Source organism: Sus scrofa, chromosome 17 (genome assembly GCF_000003025.6).
Source record: "Sus scrofa isolate TJ Tabasco breed Duroc chromosome 17, Sscrofa11.1, whole genome shotgun sequence".
Classification (NCBI taxonomy): Eukaryota; Metazoa; Chordata; class Mammalia; order Artiodactyla; family Suidae; genus Sus; species Sus scrofa.
Window position 1 is genome coordinate 5649864 of NC_010459.5, and position 12121 is coordinate 5661984.

The 12121-nt window shown below is 36.7% G+C and overlaps 1 protein-coding gene across 50 annotated transcripts in view; it reads left to right on the forward strand.

Moving 5' to 3' along the window:
* The window catches only part of PCM1 (pericentriolar material 1), a 108827-nt gene that overhangs the window by 52938 nt on the left and 43768 nt on the right, over window positions 1–12121 (forward strand). For 25 of the 50 annotated variants that reach the window (XM_021077927.1, XM_021077912.1, XM_021077924.1 and 22 more), the window contains 2 exons: window positions 7890–8054; window positions 11323–11379. The exons of 9 other annotated variants lie outside the window; for them this stretch is intronic. In XM_021077927.1, the coding sequence (XP_020933586.1) occupies window positions 7890–8054; window positions 11323–11379 (222 nt within the window). The remainder of the gene's footprint in view (window positions 1–7889; window positions 8055–11322; window positions 11380–12121) is intronic. 16 more of the 50 variants (XM_021077933.1, XM_021077931.1, XM_021077935.1 and 13 more) reach the window with 1 other exon arrangement.

The window sequence follows — 12121 nt, forward strand, 5'->3', positions numbered from 1 at the left end:
CACGGCAACCCCTGATCCTTAACCCACTGAGCAAGGCCAGGAATAGAACCCACAACCTCATGGTTCCTAGTCAGATTTGCTTCCACTGCGCTACAACAGGAACTCCTGAAATCACTGTTTTTGTTTTGTTTTGTTTTTGTCTTTTTGCCTTTTCTAGGGCTGCACCCACAGCATATGGAGATTCCCAGACTAGGGGTCGAATCGGAGCTGTAGCCACTGGCCTACGCCAGAGCCACAGCAACACAGGATCCGAACCACGTCTTCAACCTACACCACAGCTCACGGCAACATCGGATCCTTAATCCACTGAGCGAGGCCAGGGATCAAACCCACAGCCTCATGGTTCCTAGTCGGATTCATTAACCACTGAGCCACAATGGGAACTCCTGAAATCACTTTTAAGACAAGTTTGCTCTTAGTCCTTTAGAAGTTGAACCTTAGTTGATATGGTAAAACATTAACCCATATTTTATTGAATCTTATTGAATCTTGTCATCAGAGTTCTCTTTATAGCGTTAACTAAATGCCACTTTTTAAAAAAATTTTCTGTGATTTTTGAAAATTTTGCTGAAGTCTAACACTAGGTTAAAAATAGATTTATTAGCTAAAATCTGGAATATTAGAGCTAAAAGATCCTCCTTGCAGTTTACAAGGGACACCTCTTGATTATGGCCTTGAAAGGTGGTTCTGTGTTCAAGGAGATATATTTGGTGCTTAAGAAAATATTCTAGTCTTATAATCAGAGAAGTTGAAAAACTCACTACTCTCAGCTAACTCCTCTTGGAAGCTCACAATACATATAAGTTTAATAAAGTGAAGGTTCTGGGAGACTCTGCAATAAATAATTCACTCTAGCAGATTCGATCCCTGACTCAAGTGCAGCCACAGACACAGCCAAAAAAAAACCCTCCACTTGTAAACTTTGACAGCATTCATTGCAGCCATTTTGGGATAATGGTGCCCTTGAAAAATCTGATGAAAACCATGGATATAAAAAAGAATACATGTACTTTTTTTTTCTTTTAATTTCAGTACTTCATGTACCCTAAAATCCTTGGCTCCTACCCCTCCTCTCATGTGTAGAATCTGATTTGACATTTAAACAAGCAGATTTGTGAGATGGAAATCCTGTGAAATTGGATTGTTATGATTATACAACTATAGATGTGATAAATTCATTTGAGTTAATAAAAAAAATAAGCAGATTTGAACAGGGGTAACATTTTTCTCAGCATATACCTTATCATCTGTGAAATAAGTTTTCAGTTCCATAGCTTTGGAAGGAGTTGATTTACTTAGTAGATTAGTCAGTGATCCCAAACTATTCAAATGAATGAAAATACAACTACTATGTCTTCTCCATGATCACTCTTGGTGCCACTAGAGAACATTTACTTAGATAATGACCATTTTGAGAGAGGCCCTCTGGGTAACTGTGTGATTTTTTTTTTTTTTTCCTCCTAGTACTGCTCCACAAAAATGCCTTTTTGCCCATGCCCACAGCACAAAAATGCTTTTTATCATATGCATAAATGAAAAGAAACTAACATTTGTTAGCCCAGCATTCTCTCATTCAGTAAATTAATTTGAGTGTGCTGTGGCAGTGCTTCTTAATATTTCATACAAATCTCCTTGGAAATTGTGATCCAATCACTCTGGAGAGGGACCTGGTAATCTGTTTTTAATAAGCTCCTGTGCATTGTTGACCAATATTTTTTTTAGGGCCGCACCCCCCAGGGCATGTGGAGGTTCCTGGTTTAGGGGTTGAATTGGAGCTACAGTTGCCAACGTACACCACAGCCACAGCAACAAAGGATCCAAGCTGCATCTGTGACCTATACCACAAGTCACGACAATGCTGGCTCCTTAACCCACTGAATGTCGCCAGGGATCAAACCCAAGTCCTCATGGATACTAGTCAGATTCGTTTCCACTGCACCACAATGGGAATTCCCATTGTTGACCAATATTGATGATGTAGACTGTGGGCTACACTTTGAGTAGTAGGGTCTTAGAGGACTCTTAGCCAACATATGGCCATGTCTTCCTGAGCCTAGAAATCCTGGTTTATTTGTATTTTTGAAACTCCTTTATTCTGAAGAATTATAGTTCCAGATACACAGTTCAGCTTTTTTCTTTTTTTTTTTTAAGGCAAATATTGACATTCTAATCTGTTTGCTTTCTTCTCTCATATTTAAGTAAAAATACTTGCCAAAAACATACATTCACATTTGTTAAAGAGACACCTAAGGCCATCTGTCATTGAGAGCACTTTAAGGCGCACACACAAAGATAAAAGACCTGATAGCAGAACCAAACTAATATCTGCAGAGTCAGAATAATATGTAGCAAAATCCTTGCTATTCAAAATGTGAACCATAGACAAGCAGCATCGCCGTCATCTGGGAGCTTATTAGAAATGCAGACTCTTGGGTCCTGCCTTATACCAACTGAAATAGTATGCGTTGTTTTTCAATATGCATGTTAGTAAAATTCCAGATGTTTTAATATGAATATATGCATATTAAAGTCTGAGAAGTGCTGAGCTAGACCACTTATTTATGTTGCTTTTATTCTCTTTATGGTATAGGAATAGCTATTCTTAGAAGAAGAATGTTTACTCTGTCTTAAAGGAGGTAGGAATGGAGAGCAACAGAATATTGGAAAGCATTTCAAATTGTAGTGGCAATAAGAAAACTAGCATAGAGTCAGGATGAAGTGAGAAGAGAAGAGAACTGGGGAAGGAAATAGTATATGACAAATAGACCAGCACTGAAGGACTTAAGTTGCTATCTTGAGAGAGAGAGAGTACAGCCTGTTGTACCACCCCAGATTTACTAGCCTGAACTGTCTGTGTGTTTTTTGCACATGCTGACAGTCTTTCAGAAGTAGCATGCTAAAATCTTCATTTAAAGTTGTTTCCCAACGATGGTACTCTTTCAAAGGTCTTTATGTGTAAAGATACATATTATTGTAGTAAGATTTTACAGTGATGTGTTAATCATCTTTTAAACTTTGGTTCAGATTCAGACTTGATGAGTTCAGCATGATTTCTTGCCTTGCTGCGTGTTTGAGTTATCAGACCTATCCCTTGGTTATGAGACCCATAATCTGGCCATGCTCTACCAGGCTAGAGAGGTGCCCATTCTTTCTTGGGAAATTGGATGGAACTGTTAATGCACTGACCCCTTGAGTTCTAGCCAGCCCTGAATCTTCATTTTTTCCCCTTCTTCCACTCTTGTTGCTAACTAATGAAGATTGAGTTAAAATGGATGTCTAGCATTAAGCCAGGCAAGGCCTGACAGATGTGACCAGTTAAAAAACAGCCCTTTTTAGATTCAGAGAGTTTATTACTTTCTAAGGCACAGAAAGGAAAAATAGCCAGAGGTGCCAGCTCCCTGTGCCCCTTATTCCACTTACTACAAGGGCAACAGTAAAACAGGAAGGGCCAGGTGACAGCTGCAGTGTGAGTAGTGGGACACCGAGTAGCTGAGGAGCCAGTACTGCTGTATGGGATGGAGATGTGCCCTCGCGGAGGTGAAATAGTCTCGTGTTTCATCAGAACCCAGGAGAAGGTGGATGAGCAAGTTCTCCCTTGACAGCCTTCCAGTGATTATAAGGCCTTCTGCCAACTTCTGACAAGACTTGGATTCAGTAGGGGTTCAGTCCTTACCTGTGTGGCCTGTGGATACATGGAAGGTCTCCATGGTGCCATGACGCAGCTGTTGCCTACAGTGGAGACACAACTAAAAATACTGTTTTTTTCTAAACTGTTATCAGCCACTCATGCTGAGAAAAACAAAGCGGTAAGGCAAGTAATGATGAAGTGAGATAGGAGATAATCCCCTTACAGCAATGAACATCATGTATTGTCATTGTTATTGTTGTATCAGCTGGCCTGGCAAGTGTTACTCTGAAGTATTACTAACTTTCATTGAATTTCCTACTCTCCCTGGAGCATTGCTATTAAAGTACCCCAAAGAAAAACTAAGCAACAGTAGTACCTTAACTTTGGAAATCTAAATAGCCCTTGATGTTTTTAATGTGGGACTCATGTAAAACCATGCTTTTTTCTTCTTTTTATAGCATCTTAATAATTATAGCATGCTTCTATAGTTTCAGCTGTTTGGAGGGTAGCTGGAGTTTTGTTTTTGTTTTGTTTTTTTTAGAAAAAACTGGGGCTCCCTAAAGAGAATTTTGTGTGTTGTATAATATATGTTTTAATATATATTTTAATCTTGATTAGTGTTTATTCAGCACCTTTTGCATGATTTAGTAACATCAGTCATAGGCTTAATTCCATTTGCATAAATGTTCTTGTTAGAATAACATACTTGATTTTCTTCAAGGCAGTTCATATCATTTTACATGTTACTTTTGGCCATCATATTGTTTGCTGTTGGACCCTGTTTTATGTAAAAGTCAAAAGTAACCAAGAGGGCTTTTTTCCCAGTAAGTTTCGTGCAAAATGAATGAGAGTGACTAGAGAGTGTGAGAGGCCAACAAAGAAAGCAGTACCCTAGATATGAGATGACGAGGTCCTAACTTGAATGAGGTCTTAGGAAAAGACAGGGAAGCTGACTATAATATAGGATATCACAGACTAACTTGATATTGGGAACTTGTCATCTCAGCAGAGGGGTTGCTGTGGTCTGGAGATGTAAGCAGCAAGGCTTTTTGTTCTCTTTAGAGAGCATCTAGGGCAAACACTTGCTTTGAGGAGATCCATGGTACCCCTCCAGCCATGGGTAGGACACCTCCCTCCCTTACATGAGTGACAGTCTTTTCCTGCTACTGGGAAAGGGTGTCATTGAACAAGTAGGTGGCATCCTCTCTCCCCTGAATGTGGTAGAACATATACTTTTGCAGCTGAGCAGACTGAGGAGTCAAGAGGCTTCCTCTTACTGACTTGATGGGAGGCTGACAACTTGCTAGGCAGAGCGTCTCTTTCGTTGTGGGCATGAAACTTCCAAGCATCCTCAGCATGCTGCCATTAAAGCTGCCCAGGACTTGGGTCCAACCTTAAGGGTCCGTAAGTGTCCTGACTAACCCAGTGACTGTAACAGTGCACATAAAAGGGAATAGCAGCCAGACAAAAGACATAGAAGCAGACCACTGAAAAAGGTAAAATCTAGTAAAAACAGTTATCGAAGGAAATATTTTAGTAAAATAATAATACTTAACCAGATTAAATTATTTTTAAAAACAGATCGAATTGTAAATTCTTTAGAACTTGGAAAAATGATTTTCACATTTAATGTTTAGATTATTTGAAAAAGGTGAATGCTATTAAGTTCTAAATTACTGGCCTAGATAATTGAGGGGAAGACCTGTGTCATTAGACATAGACATTAGACAGAGAATAAAAAGTAATGAGAGATAAAACCAAGAGGAAAATGATTAGAAGCTTAAAGTCAAATCTTGGAGATCTGGTATATATCAGGAATTCTAAGGGAGGGGGAAAAAAAAAAAAAACAGGTGGCGAGGCAGTAATTAAATAACAAAGAGAAATCTTTAATGAAGAAAGACTCAAGACTGCAATTCAAAATAGTTGACTATTGCCCAGCCAGGAGCAAGAAAGGAAAGAAACACCCCTTCCCCCTATGTATATTCTGATACAGTTCTTCAATTCCAAGGAAAAAGTAAAGATCTTCTAAGTTTCTAGATTGAAATAATCAGTTAATAATCAGCTTGACTGGAAAAAACCAAGCTGACATCACATAATCTTACAACATAAAAAAGTGGAAGAAAGTGAAATAACATCCAATCATGGACAAAAAGAACTGCAACTCAAGAACCCTATTCTCAGACAAGGGACTCTTCATCTGTGTAGATGAAAAGAAGATACGGTGTAGCCTATCTGAAGAAAACCATAGAAACAACATATGAATCAGGTAGAGACCTTTATATAGGGGAAGGTAAAAAGGAGAGATAACAGTTCAATAAAGAAAGCAGTAGTTTAATATCAGTTATTAATATAAATTTGAAAGTAAAGTATTAGCAAATTTAATCTGCTAATATATCAAAAGAATAGCAGACTTTTGTCAGTAGGTTTTATTATAGAAATGTAATCGTGGTTTGTTACCAGAAAATCTGTCAGCATTTTATCAACCACATTGCAGGACATATCATACCAAGTCATATCATAGCAGTAGATTACATAAAATTTTAAGTTAATTCTAATGAAAATACACCTAAGAAGGCAATTATTTAGATATTATAGGAGTTCCCGTCGTGGCCCAGTGGTTAACAAATCTGACTAGGAACCATGAGGTTGCGGGTTCGATCCCTGCCCTTGCTCAGTGGGTTAACAATCCGGCGTTGCCGTGAGCTGTGGTGCAGGTCGCAGACGCGGCTCTGGCGTAGGCCGGTGGCTACAGCTCCGATTCGACCCCTAGCCTGGGAACCTCCATATGCCGCGGGAGCGGCCCAAAGAAATAACAAAAAGACAAAAATAAATAAATAAATAAATAAATAAATAAATAAATAGATAGATAGATAGATAGATATTATAAAGCTTGTTAGCTCTAGAGCCAATTAAGCATCATTGTAAATGAAAACATTCCCTTTGAAATATCTTTATCAAAATTAGGAGTTAACAGGCATTCCCTCTCTACCTCCAACATTAGCATTGTTTGGGAATTACGACAAATTGAAGAAGTGGAATAGATATTTGAAAAGCAGGGAAACAAATTTTATGTTTTTTTCTAATTGAGCCCAGAGATGCTGGAAAATAATTACCTAGATCAATAAAGTAGTTATGAAATAAATGTGCAAACTTTTTTCTATGTTAATAATACTCATTAGAAATGAAAATACTCTTTTCAAAGTAGTATCCAAAGTTATTAGGGCAAAAAATCCTTAGGAATAAATTTAACAAAGAATGCACTAGTTCTTAAAAAACTTTTTTGAAGAACACAGAATAAGCTTAAGCAAATGTGAAAACATAACCATGTACTTAAATTAGATCCTAAGATCGTATAAAATTATTAAATATCAATTCTCTCAAATTAATATTTTTAATTGATTCCATTTTGAATCCTCATGGATTATTTCTGAAATTGGTGGGAAAAAAATCTCAGAGCTTATGTGAAAGGGTAGAGGTCCCAAAAATAGCTAAGAGAAGAAGCTAAGTAGGACTTGCCTTACCAGATGTTTAAACACACTTTCTTTTCTGTGGCTAAAAGGAAATGCATTGGAGTAGATAATTTACCAGATGTGATGCCCAGAAATAAAACCCAGTATGTATGGAGATTCAGTATATTGACCAGGGTTGAATTTTAATTAAGTAGGAAAGGGTAGGGTAGGTATAACCAACTGTCCATGTGGAACAAAATAAAGTTGAATTTCTGCCTTTGCTAGATACCAAAGGTATACATAGAAAAATTAATAATGAAATTTGGAAGATTTAGTAGAATATATGTATAACTGATGGATGGGGAAGACTTTTTAAATGAAGTCATATTACACAAAAGGTATATAAAAGCAGGCATTTGATTACTTAATGTCTCTTACTCTTCTGTCAATCATGGACATATTATATGTATTGGATGTGATTCTTTTATTTCCTAATATTGAAAAATTGTTAACTTGGAGTCTAGTAGAGAATATGGGTTATATAAGGTCTACCATGTAGTTTGAATTGGGGTGTATTCATTGAGAGGAGTATTAAAGGATAATGAGTGTTAGAATTTCTTATTATTACCCCATGCCTCCAGTGATAATTGCAAAGATATTTCCAAGGCATTATTACTATTTTGTTTCCTTTTTTACTAGGCCTTCACAGTGTTCTAAATTAAGTTACCTGTACTACTTCATTATGGAAATCATTTTCCCTTTCAGTGTGAGTTAGTTGCAACTGATAACAGTTGTCACTTTTTTTACTCAAGGGTATGAAAGTGCCAGTATGTCTAGCACATGTGAACCTTGCAAAAGTAGGAACAGACATTCAGCCCAGACTGAAGAGCCTGTTCAAGCAAAAGTATTCAGCGGAAAGAATCATGAGCAACTGGAAAAAGTAATAAGATGTAGTAGGTCTACAGAAATATCTTCAGGTATGTTCTTTATTGGTTTGTTTTAATTTAAGGATTTTTTTCATATAGATTTGAAAAGCTGTATTAAGACAAGCTTCAAATTGATCTATCACACTTTTCTTTCATATGCAAGATTTTATGATAGAGATTACAGTACACAATTATTGAAATTAAGAAATATAAACAAAATTTTTATTGTTATTGTGGTACTATCTTTTGACACATTTTGATAAAATTTTGAACAAAGTTAACATAAATTTGGTACTCCTGATTTGAAATTCTGAAAATATTATCTGAATAATAATTTGATATAAAATCATATCATTCTCTTGCTTAAAACCTTTGGGCTTTACCATGCTTATAGGAGAAAGTCTGTAAGCCAGTAGAGGTTGGTTCTTTTCCTGCCTTTCCAGATTCATTTCATACTACCCTGTCTTGAACTTGACTCTTTCAGTGGTACACAATTGCAGTTTTTCCCATAGCCATCATGCTGTTTCTCACTTCAGCAGTTGTCTTTTCTGCCTTAGGGTCTTTTTGCTATTTGCAAGCCCTTTTCTCTGCTAGACTCTTAAGTGAAATTTTTTTTTTTTTTTTTTTTTTTTGCTTTTCAGGGCCGCACTGGTGGCATATGGAAGTTCCCAGGCTAGGGGTCCAATTGGAGCTACAGCTGCTGGCCTACACCACAGCTACAGCAACATCAGATCCGAGCCGCATCTGTGACCTACACCACAGCGTATGGCAACTTGGGATCCTTAACCCACTGAGCAAAGCCAGGGGTCAAACCCACAACCTCATGGTTCCTAGTCAGATTCATTTCTGCTGTGCCATGACGGGAACACCTCAAGTAAAATCTTAATTCCGTAACTTTGGAATTGCATCCAAATCCAACCTGGAATAGGTTACCCTTCCTCCTTTTTGTTTTTCTGTCATAGCCTGAAAACTCTTTTATTGCCTGTGTCACATTATATAATATGAACCTGTTTAAGTGCCTCTATCACTTTTTGAGTCCCTGGGCAGTACAGTAGATAATATCTTCATATTTGTATCTTTAATGTTAGCAGGGTACCTGACATATGGTGGGCACTTGATGAGTGTTTATTGAATGAGTGGAGTCATACGTATTTGATACCACTTTAGTTTCAATAAGTACTGGCAGTTTCCTTATTTATAAAAAATAAGTAAATTCAAAGAAATATGGAGAGAGAGACAGTAAATATGGACTCTCAATTTTCAGTTGTCAATAAGACCTTTGGTGAAGATGATAAAAATAGTGGCTAATCATTTGTGTTATGCCTTACTGTTTACAAATTAAACAAATTATTCATCGCACTTGAGTTTCATAATCCTGTGAATTGGTTTTATTTTCATTTTGCAGATGAGGAAACATGATGGGGGGAAGTACCCGTTTTTTTCCCAGTGCTCATAAGGGGCCAGTGATATAAAGTGGTAGTTGTTCTCAAACAAAGTCATGCCCTTAATCCAGTAATTGTACTTGTAGGCATCTATCCCAAGGAAGACAGAAGTGAAAAGAAGAAATTGGGATTTTGTGTTGTCTGAACAGCATGATTCTAACTATTTTAAATAAAAATCTTGGAGTTCCCATCATGGCTCAGTGGTTAACGAATCTGACTAGGAACCATGAGGTTGCAGGTTCCATCCCTGGCCTTGCTCAGTGGGTTAAGGATCCAGCATTGCCATGAGCTGTGGTGTAGGTCACAGACGAGGCTCGGATCCTGCGTTGCTGTGGCTCTGGTGAAGGCGGGCAGCTACAGCTCCTATTAGACCCCTAGTCTGGGAACTTCCATATGCCACAGGTGTGGCCCTAGAAAAGAAATAAATTAAATAAATAAATAAATAAAACCTTACTCTAAAAAAAAAAAATCTGGCTGAAGAAACTAGAAGAGGAGTTCCTGCTTTTGCACTGTGGGTTAAGAATCCAACCGCAGCAGATCAGGTTGTGGTGGAGGCACAGGTTCGATCCCCCACCTAGCACAGTGGGTTAAAGGATCTAGCAGAGGTCACAGCTGTGGCTTGGATTCAGTCCCTGGCCTGGGAATTTCCATACACTGTGAGTGTGGCAGTAAAAACAAAAAACAAAAAAACAAAAACCAGAAGAAAATGCATCAAAATGTTCATAGTGGTTTTATCATTTTTAAACACCTCCATCTTTTCTAAAAGTTTTAATGAGTATTATTTCTGTAATCAGAAACATCACATTTATTTGTACTTTGAAATGACTTTCCCCAGATCATACTGCTAGCAAGTGGTACTGAAGTTTCAATCCCAGTCTCCTGTTAAGCCCAGGATGCTTTTGTCAAACATCAGTTCTCTTGTTAGGACACCAGAATTTTACCAAAGTTTTTATAATTACCATCTTCTTTCACTATCTTTATCAAATAGTGATCACTTCAAATAGTAAAACAGTTGAGGAAGGGCAGCTGAGTTGACAGGCTTAATAAATTGTATATCATTTATCTAAATAATTGATATTTGGACATAAGTACTTAAGACCTACTTACTGTAACTTAGAAAAATATAACTATCAAATTTTGGCGAACTAAAAAAATATTTGATTAATGTAAATATACTTCTTTTTTTTTTTTTTCTTTCCTTTTTAGGCCACACCTGAGGCATATGGAAGTTCCCAGGCTAGGGGTTAAATTGGAGCTGTATCTGCTGGCCTATATCACAGCCACAGCAAGGTCGTATACAAGCCACATTCTGCAGCAGTGCTGGATCCTTACTCACTGAGCAAGGCCAAGGATCAAACCTGCATCCTCATGGATACTAGTTGGGTTCTTAACCCACTGAGCCACATTGGGAACTCCAAATATACCTCTTTTCTAAAAAGACTTAGTTTTAACCTTTACCCTAAATACCCTAAATATATATATTCTTCGTGCATGTAATAGTAGTTTTTGTTCCATGATCATTAGATTGTAGCATATATGGCTGCTGGTATTGACCTATACAGTCCTCTTCTCCCTTGGGAGTTGTGGAAGCTTCCCCTCATGTATTAGTTTCTAAGAGTGAATGGTAGAAGTTTATTACAATAGTTAGCATCAGCCACATCAGTTCAAGTTTATGGAAAACCTTTTGATATTTTCCCTGAACAGACTGTTTTTGAATAGAGCATAAACCATACTTTGTGATAACATTTCAATTCAGGGAAACAATTTTTTAAAAATTTGCTTATTTCTTTTCTCCATTCACTTATTCATATTTTAGACCCTGTCTTTACTATTCATACACATTTTATGTTCATCCTTATGTCTGCCCTTTCCTACAGCACATGCTAGGAGAATACTACAGCAGTCTAACAGAAATGCATGCAATGAAGCGCCAGGTAACAATCTGCTTAGTTTTGGTGTCCACTTTTTTGTTGAAATTTTCCATTGGTCCTAAACGTCCTTAGTTTTATTGTTCTGATTTTTTTTTTTTTTTTTTAGATTTAGTTTAGTGTGTATGTTATTTGCTCATTTGCTGGTAAAAGTGAAAGAGAATTCATACTCATTAAATTCTGAAGCTTTTCATTTATAATTCTTTAGTTGGTTGGTAGAATTGGCTACTTGTTTTTATTTTCTGTTAGTATATGTAATATAACCAACACATTCATGTAGGGGGAAAAAACCTTTTTATAATTTAGTATTTTATTTGAAGTTATTTATTTTGTTCCTTAAATGCTTACAAACAAATATTTTTTGGAAACAAAATAGTTATTTTTATTCCTAGCTCTTATTTACAGTGTTAAGTATTATGTATGACTTTTGTTGTAGCTGCTAATTTTTCCTTACTAGTCAACATGTATAAAAAATAAACCATTGAATAAAAATAACTATGACATGCAAAGACCATGATAAATAAAGATCATAGAAAATTGCAGAATGCTATTTTTGTCTTTAAATTATAAATTTTCATTAGATATGTTTCTGTATGATTTAGAATTGGAAATATTATTTAATACCTCCTGACATGAAAAGGAAGAGCCTGTTACAAACCTTTTGGGGAATTTAAAGAAAAAAACAAAAAACAAGGACCTGGTACGGACAAAGCTAAATATATCAATGATATGTCCTAAAGGAGTTCCC